Genomic DNA, 16,968 nt, shown 5'->3' on the forward strand with positions numbered 1-16,968 from the left:
TAATTGTTTAACAGGGATTCTCAAATCCGGTCCGGGGGACCCCCTGTGTCTTCTGGTTTTCATTCCCACTGAGCTCTCAATTACTTAACTAGACCCTTAATTGAACTAAGAACTTGCTTAATTTGACCTTTTTAATTGTTCTCAGCTCCTAAAAAGGTGCAGGGGAAACCCTGCTTGTAGATAATGAATTCCTCTGGGATCAGAATTGCCCCATTTTACCTGGCTCACCTCCCACTCACCTGACTGCTCAACAGCGCGAGATGACTAATGCTGAAACACTGGAAGGGAAGTACCTGCTTCTACATTTAAATGTGTCACAGGACTCTGTAAAAAAGTACTCTTTCAAACTGTATTTAAAAAGGATGCATTATGAGTTGATATTGTAATGTGGAGATACAGCAATTCACAATAATTATCCATTCATATTTACAGCAGTGGCAAAGGATATTACATCATTTTTCATCTTAACACAACTTATTACATTTTTTTAAAATATATTTTTTAAGATGAATTGAACAAATACTGGCGTTCAGTTACCATTCTTTTCAATGCATTTCTCTATTGAAGATCTAATTTGGAGGAAAACAAAAATCAAGAAAAATCACGATTAACAATCGAAACGTACTGTAAAGTTAGCTGGCTCGTCTCTGCTGTCTCCTAGGGAGTCCTTGTAAAATGACATCTCATTGTATAGTCCTTATTTATTGGTATACCCGTCACTAAACTTGGAAGGCTCAGCTTGTCCAGAATGCAGCTGCCAGACTGCTTTGTCACACTCGAAACAGTGTTTTTCTGTTTCAAGCGACACACAGTGGGGGCTGTGAGGAGTGGGAGGGGCTGTGCCCATGTACTCAGGGCCCGAAGATGGGTGCCCACAGCCGGCAGGAGAGAGCGCCCCAGAGCAGCACGCAGGAGAGCATCATGAGGAGCATCCAGAGGAGGAGCCAGCGGGAGGGCAGGAGCCTGGAGAGGAGAGCGGGGCGCAGGATTCGGGAGCGTGCACACCTGGGGAGACAGGGAGGGAGATCAGGGTTACTGAGGAATAAATAAACACTGGACCAAAATAATCCGCTAGCCCAAACAGTGGGCTTGCTTTGACACTCTCTGCAGGATTTTCCTCCCTGTTTTTTTAATGATCTGTCTGCTGCGCTTGATATTCTGGTGAAAGATTCTCCCCCCCACCTCCCCTCCCCGCGAGGTCCGTACGTTTCCATGATGACACAGTCGCTGAAATCGTCCTCCGTGTCCTCTCTCTCCTGCTCTGCTCGCAGCGTCTCCACAATCTCACGGCTCTTCTTTCTCTTTCGTAAAGTCTCCTGGCCACTGCTGAAGTAAAGGAAAACAGGTGAGCTGTACAGAGAAGCAGCCCACCTCCAACACACACGCATCACACCTTATTACAATACTGGAGCGTACCTGTTAAAACACATCCCGCCCCCCTCCCATTCCCTGCTGTCGGCGGGATGTCCCGTGGCTGGTAGGGGCTCGAGGGGTGGCTGGGGGGGGCAGCTATCCTGGGATCCTTCCATTGGGGACTGAGTACACCTGGATAGGAGAGGGGAAAGCAGGTATCAATTTATAACACTCACAAAGGCACTAGCCAAAATGTGACCAAGTCTCTAATCGTTTTACCCAAATTTCTTGTTAGCTTTACAGAGGTGTCCGCTCATCCTTCTGGGGGATATTTGGAGACACAAAACAGATTTTTTGAACACTGTACTGGAATTACAAGTTTACCAACTGAGCAAACCCTGGGATGAAAGCCCTCCGATTCATTACCTGTTACTGACACGCCCGTTATCCACCATCGCTCGCATTGAATCTGAATCCATGCTGGCTCTCCCATTGTCGGAGCCTCTCGATTCTGAGCTGTGGAAGTGCTGGAATGAAGGGACGTTCTTGATTCAGAGAGGGAAAGCCAATTAGTGCACCTTTTTATCAAAGGGGTGTGTTTTAATTTTACACGAATCAGATCTGCCATTGTCACTGCTCCTAAGGAATAGCCTTCCTTACCACATGTGTACAAAATCTATATTCAAATATTCTGACTAGATTTAGATATCTTAAGATGTACGGGACTGGTGGATGATCCAGGACTCTTTACATATAAAAACATATGGGACACGGTTTGTTGAAGAAGCCTCAGCATGCTCAGATGCATAAGGCAGAGTTATAACACAGGAAAGCCCCACACTCTCATTGTGGAACCCAATGCAACACGTGTTAGTGTGCAACACGTTTCAGCAGGGCTGGCATTTTGCAAATGCAAAACATGTTAACCCAAATTAACAGTTTAAAGCACTGTTACCAGCCAAGTTCAACAGCCATTGGCACCGTGTGTGCTTCCACATTGTCGTTTTATGAGATAATACTCCTTATCTCTAGTTAAACATATAAAACCACACTTCCTGGTTGCTCTGGATCAGTATATGCAGGAGGATAGTAATATAGTAATCCATTAAGACAAATCTTTTCTCATGTCAAATGATTATGTAACACAATTTTTGTTCCTGGGTAGTAAGTGTTATTTCCTAATTGCTTATGCCTCAAAAGTATAGAAAATGGCTATTATTCCCCACAAACTTTGCTTTTGTGACCAGGACAGTGATATTTTGAAATTTACCTATTTCCAATGAGAAAACGGGCGAATTTGTGTCTTTTCGTTCACATAAAGTCAGAAAAAAACAACATATGAATCCAAATTAACATGTATTTATACTAAAGTAATACAAAAATGACTACAAAAGATTTAGAAGTGAGTAGTTTTTCGGGATTTACAATTATACTGTAAATCACTTTCACGAATCAGCCCCCAAATGTAGTCTCCCATCATGTTCTCGTTATACTGTCCTTGGTAGCGGCGTTCAAAGTCCAGTATATCCTGGTGGAAGCGCTCGCCTTGCTCCTCCGAGTATGCTCCCATGTTCTCCTTGAATTTATCAAGATGAGCATCAAGGATATGGACTTTGAGGGACATCCTACAGCCCATTGTGCCGTAGTTCTTCACCAGAGTCTCAACCAGCTCCACATAGTTCTCGGCCTTGGAGCCCAGGAAGCCCCGAACCACTGCGACAAAGCTGTTCCAAGCCGCTTTCTCCTTACTAGTGAGTTTCTTGGGGAATTCATTGCACTCCAGGATCTTCTTTATCTGTGGTCCGACGAAGACACCGGCTTTGACCTTTGCCTCAGACAGCTTAGGGAAGAAGTCTTGAAGGTACTTGAAGGCTGCCGACTCCTTATCTAGAGCTCTGACAAATTGTTTCATAAGGCCCAATTTGATGTGCAGTGGTGGCATCAGGACCTTCCAGGGGTCCACCAGTGGCTCCCACTTGACGTTGTTCCTCCCCACAGAGAACTCGGTCCGCTGTGGCCAGTCCCGCCTGTGGTAGTGCGCCTTGGTGTCCCTGCTGTCCCAAAGGCAAAGATAGCAGGGAAACTTGGTAAAACCGCCTTGGAGACCCATCAGGAATGCCACCATTTTGAAGTCTCCTATGACCTCCCAGCCGTACTCATCATACTTCAAGGCGTCCAGCAAGGTCTTGATGCTGTTGTAATCCTCTTTGAGGTGCACTGAGTGAGCCAGGGGAAGAGACGGGTACTTGTTACCATTATGGAGCTGCACGGCTTTGAGGCTCCTGGATGAGCTGTCAATGAAGAGGCGCCACTCATTCTGGTTACAGGTGATTCCGATTGCCTCGAACAGACTGGTCACATTGTGGCAGAAGCAGAGCCCATCTTGACGGGTGAAGAAGCTGGAAAAAGGTTGGTGACGCTTCCTCTGATCTGCGACTTGCACACTTTCATCCAACAAGTTCCACTGCTTGAGCCTAGACGTCAAACGCTTGGCATTGGACTTGGTGAGACCAAGATCTCTAATCCTACAAAAATACATTTATTTCACCCATGACTAATGTGTAAGAGATTCTCGCAACATTTTTCATATATGATATATTTTTTCAATAACATTGAAAATTGTAAAACATTTTAAAATTAAAAACTTTTACAATTTTAAAAATTTTAACAAATTTTATAACATAAAATTCCGAGCAACAATTGTCCATCTTACCTTCCAGAGTTTTTTTGCAGTGCTCGCAGGTGAAATGAGGTGCCCAGGGTTTGTCTTGATCCCCGACAGGCATGCCGAAATATGCCTTGTAGGCCTCACACATCTTAGCAGATGCTTCCATGGAGTACTTTTTCGCTCTTGTCTTGATAAATTGGCCGCAGACATAGCAAAATGCGTCTACCGGATGCTTGCAGCCTCTTGATGCCATCTCAGAAAAATGCAGATATGTATCCACTTAGGCAGCTGGAACTAAACTGAACTGGTGGGCTTAAGGCCCCTGTATTTATACTACTATTTATATTACTGGAAAGTTCTAGAAAGTTCTAGAAGTTACTCCAAGTTTACTCAGCACTGAATCTATCTGGAATGTTCTGGAAAATAGGTACATTTCAAAATATCACTGTCCTGGTCACAAAAGCAAAGTTTGTGGGGAATAATAGCTATTTTCTATACTTTTGAGGCATAAGCAATTAGGAAATAACACTTAGTACCCAGGAACCAAAAATAAAAAAAAATTGTTACACGGTGTTATATTTCCTCATCTGAAAACAAACTACGTCACGGATTATGATGCTTGCGCTGGGCGAGTTCACTCAAGGGGTCGAAAAGCAATCAGACGCCGTGACCTACAGCACAGGAAGTGATTAGGGATCAGGAAGCAGACATTTAAAAAAAAAAAAAAAAAAAAACTACTGAACAATAAATCTGTACACAACTCAAAGTACCGTCTTCACAGCTCTGTGATAAGGCGTTCTGTAGTGATTATAAGAGGTTTCCAAGTGCAGATGTGCCAGTCTTACCTGCAGCTGTTTGGGGATGACAGCGATACTCACTCTCCTGCGGGAGATGTGCTGTATGGGAGGGAAAGAAAACATTCAGGGGCCAGTGGAAGCACAGGGGCACCCCCTACAGGGCATCTGTGTTATACAGGAATAACCCACAGCCCTGCTTGTTGCAGATTGAAAACAGTAACAGCTGCTGGTCTCTCAGATTGTTTATAAAGTTTATATATAGTTTCTAAAGCCCTGTGAATTATTTATTTCACACATCCTGGGCACTAGTCGCCTCTCTGTTTACCAGCTAGGGCTTTTTCATTTCGGAATTGATCGACAGCAGATGGCAAACACACCCCACACGTCCTGTGCTTTAATGGTGTCTCAAACGACGCGGTATTACCTGCTGGGATAATCTCAGGTGCTGCAGTTTTTGACGGATGTCGCTTTCATCTAAGAGAAACAGAGATCATGAGAACATCTGAGATGAAGATACTTCTGATGAGGCATTCGTGACAAAAATCCAATACACTCTCCTTCTACATGAATAACAAAACAAGAGATATGCACAGTATACCACCTGTGCGTTCCTTTGTGTGTTGAACTGTATTATTACAAGAGGAAACGGGATTAATATGCAGGGCAGCTGCAGGAAGAGGGCTGTGGCAGATACAGAACCCTCTAATAAATCTCCCTGTATTGAGTGTCAGAGAGTGTGAACCTGCTCCTCCGGGCTGCCAGGGGGCGCTCTCACCGTGAGGTTCGCTGAACTTCAGGGTGCGGGAGTTCCTCTGGACCAGCCTCTTCGCCTCCTCTAGCTCGGAGAGTTCTTGCACGTGATGCTGTTTTAGATTCTCCACGTGAAGGATCATCAACTCCACCGCGCGGCTCACCCTCGCCTCCTACAGGCAGAGAGTGGAAGTGACTGTAACTCACCAAAGGATTCCTTTAGTCTTACCTGCGCTGTACTGCCATTGCCTACATAGGTTTCAACTGTAAGAATGCAAAATTAAGATTCAAAAAAGGAACTCCTTCACTGAGTATACATCAGAACAGGGCAACATTATTATAATTTTTTTTACATATATTTTGATATTTTGGTAAAATCCTGTCAGTACTTTAAGGACCCTGAGGTCCCGCCAGGACTGAAAGGGTTAAAACATGATATCTGATACTATATTAGGGTTAATGAAAGTTCACAGTTTACATGCCTTAATCTCAGGACATCTGTTTGACTTGCACTGCCTATGTCATTTGACCTCAACAGTGTATGGTATGAAATAGCAGCTCCATGTTGAACAGGATCTCTGCCATGGCATCAGGGGGTGCTGTGGTTTCTCACCTGATGCACAGCCCCTAGCAGCTCGGCTGTGCTGGCGATGCGCTTGATGGTGTTGGACAGGATCTCCAGGCTCTGCTCCAGCTGCTGTACGATCTCGTTCCTCTTACTGTCCAGACACAGAGCCTTCAGAGTCTGCAGGGACACACACTCTGTACCATGGCAACACTCACAACACAGCTCCCTGTCTCCCTCTATCTGCAGTGGGGACAAACTCTCCTCCGCCTCATTCAGTCCCTGTTCTATCCCTCTCCACTCTCCCCTTCTCTTATTACATGTAGTGTGGCTCTCCCTCCCTGTCTCAGCCCTGCCCCTCCCTGCTCTCCCTCCCTCCAGCTCCCTGTCTCAGCCCTGCCCCTCCCTGCTCTCCCTCTCCCTCCAGCTCCCTGTCTCAGCCCTGCCCCTCCCTGCTCTCCCTCCCTCCAGCTCCCTGTCTCAGCCCTGCCCCTCCCTGCTCTCCCTCCCTCCAGCTCCCTGTCTCAGCCCTGCCCCTCCCTGCTCTCCCTCCCTCCAGCTCCCTGTCTCAGCCCTGCCCCTCCCTGCTCTCCCTCCCTCCAGCTCCCTGTCTCAGCCCTGCCCCTCCCTGCTCTCCCTCCCTCCAGCTCCCTGTCTCAGCCCTGCCCCCCCCTGCTCTCCCTCTCTCTACCTGCAGTGTGGCTCTCCCTTCCTCCAGCTCGCGGTGAACGTTCTCCTCAGTGACGTCTCTCGCCCGCTCCTCCGCCTGCAGCCTCTTCCTCAGAGTGTACTGGTCACACTTGAATGCCAGGGACAGGTGAGTGAAGGCAGACTGAGGGGGCAGAGACAGACAGACAGACAGCTCAGAGAGACAGACAGATAGACAGACAGACAGCTCAAAAGAGACAGACAGCTCAGAGAGACAGACAGACAGCTCAGAGAGACAGAACTCAGAGAGACAGACAGACAGACAGCTCAAAAGAGACAGACAGCTCAGAGAGACAGACAGACAGACAGACAGCTCAGAGAGATAAGTAGACAGAAGTTTCATCAGAAACACAAGCACTCAGAACTCACCTCTATCTCTTCTTCTGTCATCTGGACACTGAAGGAGCAGCACAAAAAAATATTATTGTTAAAAAATATTTTTTTAGGCAGTCAGGAAGGTGAAGTCAGACCTCCCTTCAAAACATAACGTCCTGTCTGGAAAGCAGGCGAAATGCAGTGAAATTGTAACGAAAAAAAAACTAAAGCAATATAAAAAACAGATGCTTAATCCAAGGTCAATTCACAACAGCAGTCTCTTCTGGGTATAATCCTGTTACTGGCTGCAAATGATGTCAGTCAATAGGGAAAGCAGACGATTGGTTAATGACAGGAAAGAAGGCGTGGATGGAGTGGAGAGACTGAGGGAGTTGCATTGCAGCATCTTCATACCTGTTGAGACCCAGGCGTTCTAAGATGGAGAGGTTGTCCCAGGAAGAAGCCAAGAGGTCCTCGGTGCAGTTATCTGGAGAAAAATAACTGAGATGAGTCTGAGACTCTCTGCTGTAACCCAGGCTGACAAACCAGCTGTCTGCCCTGCACTTGAACAAGTAAACGAGTCAATCCAAGCTTGGGGTTAGGACTGTAAATAAGAGACAAGAGTGAGCCCTGTGTTTGGGACAATTGTTTATTCTGTATTAAAGTTCTGAACATGAGAAATACATTCAGCTTATTATATACAGTGCATGCAATATGAAATTCTCTTTCGAGAGACTTTTGATGTTCTGATTATTTTCTGCAGTGTTTAGAAAATCCTATTTATCACTACACTATAATTTGTGGGATGAGATAGCCAAACCCTTACCTACAGCCGGCCCCCTAGTGGTGAGATCCTTACCCTCATCGCTGTCGTCGCTGCCCCCTGGCCTCTCCGCATTGTCACAGGGTCCCAGCGCTGCCTCCAGCTCAGGAGCCTGCGGGAGAGCCAGCAACACAAGGAGCTCAGCTGCTCGGTCCCTGAGAGGCGTGCCTCCTGGAACCTCCCTTATAGAGCTTGCACGGCAGTGTTGCAGCTTACGTTGCTTGTAAACAGCATGCATTCGCCACGCTTTGCCATTGTTAAGCATGGTGTTTGCAATGCTGCACTGTGCTTCCATTGAGCTTTTTATAACAGGAGACATCAAGCAAGCCTTGCAGGCTTAAACTAAAGGTCTAGTTAGCTTGTCAGTATAAAAGAGCGATTGATGAAGAGCGTGCAGGAGTTAGGGTTAGGGTTAGGGTTAATTAATTAGGGTTAATTGTTCACATAAAGTAAATGTTTGTTGCAACCTCTTTCATTGTGCTTTCCTAGACTAAAAAAAACATTTGCATTAAAAAAAAAACGGAGAGAGTTCAAGCCACAGATTCATGTGGTAAATCTCTATTCCAGGGTTATTAATGGGAGCCCGCGCCGAGCAGGCTGTCCTCCAATGAAGGATGGGTAATCCTTACCAGCATTCCTGAACCCTGAGCCTTGCTAATTAAGGGCAGCAGCAGCACGAGCTCAGCAGAAACGCATGCCCTAAACAGGCAGCTCTGTTTAAAATGGAAACTCCTTTGGCACACAGCGAGACAGAGGCTGGGCTTGAAATCTATTACTGATCGCTCAGTCAGACTGCTGTGGGAAGAGGGGGGCTGCAGAGGCTAGCTTCAATGTCCACAGTATTGTTATTGTGGCTATTGCAGCGGTCTGCCAGTGGCTGTGCTAGTGTTTCTGCAGGGTAATACACTGGGATCAGTGTAGGATCTCAATAGGGCTATTTGTTTATTAGCACTAACCCCATCACCACAGGAGAAAGGACTCAATTTCTCACCTGCTCACTTGTGACGTTGAACATTTTTGAGGGATTCTTTTTGTAACCTGCTGGGATCAGACAGAGAAGAAGATCCTACATTTATTTGAAATAAAAGCATAACATATATTTAGATAATTAATCCAGCCCACTCCCCTTCCAGATGGGGCAATTTCAATGTTCAGAAATATATATTACTTAGAAAAAAAACATATCAAGTTCTTCCTTCATGAAAAGTGCATTTTTTATATATCCCCTTTACTCACGATGTATGCATGTTTTGAAAAAAAACTTTATGTGAAGCTGCCCTGCCAAAACTTTGAAAAAAAACATACGGTATATGCATTATAAAATAACTACATAGATAAGAAGCTCAATCTAATTATACACACAGTGACCACAATAGAAAAAAAAACAACTATATTAGAAAAACTTCAATTCAACCAAACTGTTTATCTACTGCAAAAATATAACATTCCTTAACAAAAAAAAAACAGTATTATAGCTGAGAGTATGACATGAACATTTTCTTCCGTAGTCTCAGTGGGTCTGCATTCCCCCTGTGATACAAAGGTGTTTGCTTGTTATAAAGAAAACGCAGCTGTACTGCAGAGTCCCAGAGAGAAAGAACAAACTTAGCCCAGCTTCTGATCCATCCACACCACACCTCATACCCCAGTACCACCCAGAACTGGCCCTGCTTAGCAGCTAGCACCCAGCTCCCCACCATCTCACTGAAGGATGGACAGTTAACGGTGCATGCATCAGTCCTACCTGCTGTCACTTTGGCGAGGAGAGCGTCCAAGTCCCTGTGCTGCTGTTTCAGCTTCTCCTTACTAGAAAACATTGTTGGTCTATCTTAAAACAAGGTAAGCCATGCGCTGGTATTGAAGTTTGCATTCAAACAAAAAAGGACTAAGAGCTTTAGAACTGTGGGATGCATCAGAACTGCCCACAGCATGAACTATACAACACTGACCGCGATCACAGTGGAACACAGGAGAGAATGGCTTTGGCTGTTTAACTGTTCAGGCTGACGTTGTTACCTGGGCAAATGGGACTCCCGGCTCACCTTCTGCTTCGTCTCGTTAGCGCAGCTCTACACAAACACAAAGCAGGACAGCACAGCAGTGAGGAGATTGGGCTGCTAGGACTGGCAAACAAAAAATATATGCATTGCAAAGTGTAGCAAAGATACGAAACTAAACATGGCACAATTACACACACAGTGACTGAAGGAGATATTCTCCAGCTCTTCCAGACCTTGTGGATTGCAAATGATGTTCAACAAATTGTAACATATACAGCGTTAATCTCCCAAATACAGACCTTATTGTGAGGTTAGGAGTAACATTGTTTCCTAGCAACTAGGATAGTAGTTGAATCACTTGTGGAAGCTCTGTATGCGTGGGAATAGGTTTTCTCATTCTGATTTAACTATGCATTACCATGCTTTCACTGTTATTTACTGCACTGACCCACAGCACAGCATTGAACTTCCCCCCATGTATCGCTACCTGTGTGGGGGTCTGGAGGCTGTCTCCCTGGGGAGGGCTGGCCGTGAAGAGGGAAGAGAGAGAGAGGGAGCGCTGGTGAACCAAGCGGGACCAGGGATGACTCATAGTGCACACAACGGCATCTGGAGAGAGGGGAAAGAGAGCGAGAGAGGGGCCCTCACAGAACAGCACAAACAGATACATTATAAGAAAAACTAGCAGAGCGTTGCCAACAATGACAACACAGAGGATCTGGAACAAACGTTGCAAACAGTGGCACTCTGATGTCCAGGAATCCCTGTTAAACCCTGTCATGCAATTCCATCAATTACTTCTCAATAAGATCCGGTCTGCAGCCTGAGCACCACAATGTAAAAAAAACCCAGACTAAAAAAGCACTAGAATCTTTTTTATTATCCAGGCTGAAATGAAACCTTACAGAGAACCGAATACAGAACATTGCAGGCGTTTTCTAGAATGACTTCGGAAATCTAAAAGCGATTTGCACGCAGGCAGTTGATTAATGCTGAATTAAACAGCGACATTTCTTACCTGACCCCCATTCAGAATCACTCTGGGCATCTCCAGCAGCAGCATGTGTTTGTTAACCTGCAGGGCCGTACCCGACTCTGCACAGAACCCTCAATAAAGTGTGCTTCGGTGTGCTGCTGCAAGAGGGTACTGTGTAGCGCGTCCAGCGCTGTGCTGCAGAATGTTATTGCAAAATATGTTTAAATAATACGCCCCCCCATCTCCCAGCTGTTTATCCTGTGCTTTCTTCCCACCGTCTGGCATTTCTCACAGTAATGTATACAAGCCCTTAGTGCTGCTGACAGCACCTGCATTCCATGCTAGTTCTTATCACTGGCTGCAGGTCAGTGTACTGACCCAGGGAGCTGGGGGTGGGGAGGATTCAGGCACAGCCCCTTTGACCTCTGGGGACCGTAGGTGGCTGTAGCATCCAGAGAGGGTCTTCTTTCACTAGATGCTGATATAAAATGCAGGGCTACAAGGGTGTAGAAAACACACAGCCAGCGGCTTCAAATGGATTGGTTTATTTGCTTGTTCCACCAGATGATTCAAATGCATGCTGCAGTTTTGTCATGCTGTGCAGGTACTGCAGGGTTTGGACACTTCAAACACCATGCATGGTGTTAAATGTAAAACACTTGAACTTGATGTTCATGCAGAGGAGCCTGGCTGGTTTGTATAGCGGTTAGGATGCTCGCTTGCCGTGTGCGTAGGTTGCTGGTTTGCATTCAGACTCCACACTGTCACATTTAACCCGCTGCAGCTATTGATAGTCCATAAAAAAACACATTTTCTCAGATATAAAGATAATACATTAGTGGTAAGTTTTCAATCCAGTACTAAAACATATAAACTAAATCAAGGAGACAAGCTAGTAGTTTAAGCAGTGCCCTGTACCCTGGTGAAGAAACTAGCTGAAATGTTTGTCTGATTGACTCGTGATCCAGTGTTTTGATCAATACTGAAACACACTGAATTGCAATGTAGATGATTATTATTTTAATCCATCAGTTTATTCATTGTATGGAAAAAGTAAACGTGCAAAACCACCAGAACATTTTCTTAATTGGAAACTAAATTTAAAAAGGGTATTTTTTAATTTAAAAAAGCATTGTTTTGTTGCTTTCTTAACTACTTTATTGTGAAAAAAATACAATATTCACACATCCTAATGTTTGCCCCACCACTAAATGACAAACTTCAGATACAGCAAGTCAGTTCCAAAGCAGTTTCAAATAAGACCCCTACCTTCTGATGCACTGTGCGCGGCTCAAAGCGCTCACATCTCCAGGACACTGATCGAGGAATTAGAAGCAGGGTAATCCTGTTCAGAGATTCTCAAAGACAAGCCTCGTGTTTTGGGGTATTTTTCATAGAAAATTGTTCCCAACAGGTGCCCTCAATTCATACCTTTACCCTCCTGGTTCCCAGTTCAGGGATTAAAGCGTCCTCTCTGAAGAACACAGATCTTGACCTCTGATAAACCTGCTTGGTTGTGAACCTCTTAATCCCGGAGCGCTGTACAGATCAAGCTCGTTTGAAGCAGCCACGTGTTGTATTTTTAGTCTGTACAGTTTGTCTCGGCAGCGTTTACATGACCACCCTGGAAGCCTGTTATACTTATGAGGCAAGGGTCAAGCGCCTCTTTCAATTCAAATGCTGCAGCCTAATAGACCATGCGTGTAAAGCTGACAGTATTTACAAGAAACTATAATAAAGTATAAAACAAGTTGTGTTTATGTCTGGAGTAGCATATCACATGCTACAAAATTCAGTAACAGCTACTGCATGAAGTTTGGTTTGGAAAAACAAGATCAGTAATGGAGCCGATGAATGTATATATTAATATGGCTGAAACACACAATTCTATTAGCTCTAGAACTAGCTCTACAACTTCATGAAGGGTAACCCACTTGTAGTACCCCAGCACTGCATTCTTATTTCAGAGCTGCAGAATGTTTCCATACTTCTCATCTATTATATCATTCTGTTTAAAGGCAACGACTGACAGAGGTAGAAACCAACTCTAATGCTTTAACATGGAGGGGTCGTTGCACTAGTGTTTTCCAGAGGTTGAAGATCAGTGTCAATAGCAAATGCCTCTAAAATCAGTATTTACTATAGGTCTCAGCGACACAGATACAGCACAAGAAAATCAGACAGGACAGGACTTGAATCTGTAAAAAGTTTATTATTCGTTCAAGGCAGGGCGCAGGTCTAGTAGAGGCGCTGTGGCTTGCCCATGGTGCTCTTGATGTACAGGGCTCTCACATTCTGCCAGTTCTTCTTGAGCAGAGACACCAGGAAGTTGATTGACAGGTGGATGTTGTACACCAGCTCCTCTTCTGTCATCTTCACATGGCCCACCCCCACAGCCAGGCACAGTACCTACAGGGGAACAGCAGGGGGCACTGTCAACATGCCTGGTGATGCAGTGAAGCACACTGCAAACCCGAATCGACGCTTTAAAATGATTTCTTACAACCGTTAGCTTTAAAAAACGAGAGCTGGGGTCGATTACAACTGTAATTGTGCAATTCCTAACTGCAATCACAACTGAATTGAAATTAACCTTGGCACATCTGTGTAATTGCAATGACCGATTACAGTTCAAAATATGCATGCGTCACTCAAATCACTCCTGTATTTACAACCACTTTTGGTGACCCCGTTTGTATGAGTTATATAGTATGTTTTTGAACGTGTGATGACTGCTTGCTTATTTAAAACATGCTGGTGTGTGTGTGGTTGTGGATGTTGTTTCAGTGTAACTCTGCCCCAGTTACAGCTCTGAAGTACCCGCGCTTACCTTCTTCATCTGGAACTTGATGGTGGACTTCACCTCGTCCACCTTGGTGCTCATGTTCTCGTTGTGGGTGAGCAGGGAGGGGAACTTGCCCGCCTTGTTAAGCCCTGGACCCAGGATACGAGGGATCTGCTTGATCAGGGACTCTGAAGCCAGGAAAGCATCGTACTTCTTAGCTGTGGGGGGTCACACAAACATTGGGGGTTAAACCTCCCACTCAAGATTTATCAGTGACCAAACACTCTCGTACCAGTTAAAGTGTCAGGATGCTGGAGGCACACAAACATAAAATAAAACTAAAGCAGGACGCCATGAATTACATCAACAGCACCTTCTAAAACCGCTGTACTGAACAGTTAGTCCCACTCAACTCGCACCCACCGAGTTTTTTGACCAGCTTCTTGTTCTTGTTGAGTTTCTTGAGCGCCTCGATGTCCATGTGAGGAATGTCTGCTGCCTTCGCTTCGTCGCAGTGCTGCTGGTCTCCCAGGACACAGATTGAGAACTTGGGCCGGGGGGTGGTCTTCAGTCTGCAAGGGGCGGAGGTGAACAGGAAACCCAAATCAAAACCATTCAAGAAAAACACAACACATGAAAACGAAGCCTTCGGTATGCAGGAGACGCCTCAGCTCACAAAACCAAAACACGCCTTACCCTGAACCTCGCTGGCTTCTCGTCACGCGGCTCATCCACCAGCAACACCATTTCGTTAAAAATGGTCGGCGGGCTCGGCTGGAAAGCCTCCCCTCGCCTCCCCTCTTGTTTTAAGACCCAGGGTATGGGTCCGTCCGCCTTACCCCAAGCCTGGGGGTCAGCAGGACTACCCGAGGCTGTTCAGCGCACCGTGCTCCACCTCCAGCCTCTTGCATGTGTTTGGAAGGCTGGCCAATGCGGTGCAGCTCAGGCAAGGAGGGGAGCAGCAGGCAGGCTGAAGGCTGGGTGGAACAGAAAGAGGCCGAACCTGACAGTGCCCGAGAAACGCTTGTCCTTCTGGGGGTCGTAGTTCTTCAGGCTGATCTGCAGCTCCACCGTTTCCAGGAACCTGAGAAAACAAAAGCCAGGATGAGCCACATCACAATCCCAAGAGCTGCGGAGGGTTCGAGAGATTTGAAAAGTACATTTAACCCGGCTGGAAAGAGGCCACGCTGTAATGCTGGGGCAATTTAACCAAACAAGGAGAGGCACCAAATAGGCAGCAATGGGACTTGAATTTGAACCCTGTCGTCTGCACTTCTACATTTTAGACATTCAAGGTACAGGATCAGGGGTCCATTAGTCTCAGGGAAGGTGGCTGCAGTAACATTAACAGTAGAACATTGTTTTTTCACAGCAGCATTTTAAACTGAACCCTTTGTAACTCCTAGCATTGCAGCAATTGAGAAAAAAACAGGTGCATTCTACCTTTGATTAGGACAGAAGATATGACCAAAGATAAGACATCAAATCAGCTTGTTTATTGCAGGTCTAAAGACTCTGCAAGTGGATTCAGGTGCTATGGAAAGTATTTATTTGGCCAATTTATAAAACACACTTCTACATTTAGGGTTTACTGCAAAACACAAGTGAGGAGACACTGTGGTACAAGGTATCTGGGACAGAGGAAGGAAGAGGTTCTCGTACTTGCGCTCCTTCTGCTGGGACCCCTGCAGGACCTCTCGGGTCGCCTCATAGAGGGTGTCTCTGGAAACCTTGCTGAGAGACAAAAAGAAAACATAGCATGAGGCAAGACCACAAGAACTGGACTGTGTCAGGCTGCAGATCCGCCATGCATGTCTATATAAACACATGTATATATGGAAGTGACACAGGTGCAAGAACTACACACTAAAGCCCATTGTTTATTTGAACCTCAATTCTGTATGCGGCAATTTCACACTTTATAAAAGGTCTTATCCCTCAGCATATCCATACAGTAGAATGGGACCTTGCTACCCGAGTGCGTCATAGCTCATTTGTAGGTATGTTTGTTACTTGTTAAGTCTTGTTGGATTTTTCACAGTGAACTGTATTTTATAATATCACAGCTCACCCCCAAAACAGAGACACCCATCCACCGGCTTTCATTAACAACTTTCTAGTTGCATATCTGGGGACGGGCTGTTCAAACAAACACATTTTCAATCCAGCAAGTCGTTTTAAATGCAGTGGGGCATGTGTGCAGTTTCTACCGGACACAGATGACGTTATATTTTTAAGCGCAGTTCTAAAACGCTCCAAATGAACAGGACCACTCGGTACAGTGGCAGGAGTAATAATGCACGATTCAGAGCCATGTAATCCGCGGCTCGCCATGTCCACAGGTCGGAGAGCCAGCTCACCGTTAGTATTTTTATTACATTTTCACGCCGTTTTCATGCATTCCGATTTTAAAAACGGCTTGTAACATTTTATAACACGAATGGCACGATATAACTGTTAGTCCCCGGCCGAACAATTCACGAGTTCAAAATCTTGGCCATACTTTCACAAACGCATTAAATATTGCGCAGAACTAGTAATGTAATGTCTGCTATTGCCAGCTCTACTCCGTATTAACGGGTCTCTCGTGTTTCTGTATTAGGATTGAGTAAGATTAAACACCAGCACCCGGTCCGGCCATACTCAATACAGTCACTACTGACTTTCACATTTCCTGAACAGGATACTCCCAACACACCTAACCAGCAACATTTCACAACACATATTCGATTAACTCATGCAGAACACGGCGGTTGCCGATAACTGGGAGTTTGGGGTGACAAAAGTTCTCATAAAACATTTTTTTCCTAACCTCATGTTGCCAACACGTCTGTCCCTCCGTGTGCAGTGTTGAAAAAGGGAAGTCGAGCCGCCACTTCCTGCCTAAATACAATCACATCCCGCGAGAACAGCAGCGGCGAGCACCGCGTTGCGTGTGGGGTAGTCTGTCCGCCATCTTGGTAGTGGCAAATAGACAACGTTACCGTATGATAGTCTGATGCAAAACATATTTCAGAGAATGTATTTATTAAATACATTTGAATTAATGTAAACTATATATGATGTGTTTTTAATTGTTAAAAAGTGTGCAGACCTTAATGTTGCATTTTGATGTGTGTCAGTGAATTGGATGCAGGATGTGAAGTCTTTGACTGTGTTTCAGCCTAACACCTGTGTGACCACATCGCTTTGCTTTTAACTTCCTCTCGTCTCATCGACAGGGGACAG

The 16,968-nt window shown here is 45.4% G+C and overlaps 2 protein-coding genes across 8 annotated transcripts; both read right to left on the reverse strand.

Moving 5' to 3' along the window:
• Positions 1–335: 335 nt before the first annotated feature.
• LOC117435052 (inositol 1,4,5-triphosphate receptor associated 2-like) lies at positions 336–13,006 on the reverse strand. Of its 7 annotated transcripts, none has more exons than XM_059004812.1 (18): positions 12,225–13,006; positions 10,467–10,588; positions 9,996–10,048; positions 9,724–9,785; positions 8,971–9,020; positions 8,016–8,091; positions 7,571–7,643; positions 7,211–7,238; positions 6,825–6,965; positions 6,182–6,313; positions 5,594–5,741; positions 5,243–5,292; positions 4,867–4,917; positions 1,780–1,898; positions 1,633–1,674; positions 1,417–1,545; positions 1,207–1,326; positions 336–1,005 (listed from the first exon to the last, which is right to left on the reverse strand). In XM_059004812.1, exons 2-18 carry the CDS (start codon positions 10,569–10,571, stop codon positions 852–854), a joined length of 1,533 nt encoding a protein of 510 aa, XP_058860795.1. In that variant the 5' UTR covers positions 10,572–10,588; positions 12,225–13,006; the 3' UTR covers positions 336–851. The 7 variants fall into 7 exon arrangements, with proteins under 7 accessions (XP_058860795.1, XP_058860796.1, XP_058860797.1 ...); XM_059004813.1 differs by having other exon boundaries at positions 8,971–9,017; positions 10,998–13,006; XM_059004814.1 differs by having other exon boundaries at positions 1,780–1,880; positions 10,998–13,006.
• A 141-nt stretch (positions 13,007–13,147) lies between these two features.
• On the reverse strand, positions 13,148–16,650 carry LOC117394819 (large ribosomal subunit protein uL1). Its single transcript, XM_059004818.1, has 6 exons — positions 16,553–16,650; positions 15,403–15,474; positions 14,744–14,824; positions 14,164–14,312; positions 13,786–13,958; positions 13,148–13,364 (listed from the first exon to the last, which is right to left on the reverse strand). The coding sequence occupies exons 1-6, from the start codon at positions 16,555–16,557 to the stop codon at positions 13,194–13,196; spliced, it is 651 nt and encodes a 216-aa protein (XP_058860801.1). The 5' UTR covers positions 16,558–16,650; the 3' UTR covers positions 13,148–13,193.
• Positions 16,651–16,968: the final 318 nt, after the last annotated feature.

Source organism: Acipenser ruthenus, chromosome 30, assembly GCF_902713425.1.
Source record: "Acipenser ruthenus chromosome 30, fAciRut3.2 maternal haplotype, whole genome shotgun sequence".
NCBI lineage: Eukaryota > Metazoa > Chordata > Actinopteri > Acipenseriformes > Acipenseridae > Acipenser > Acipenser ruthenus.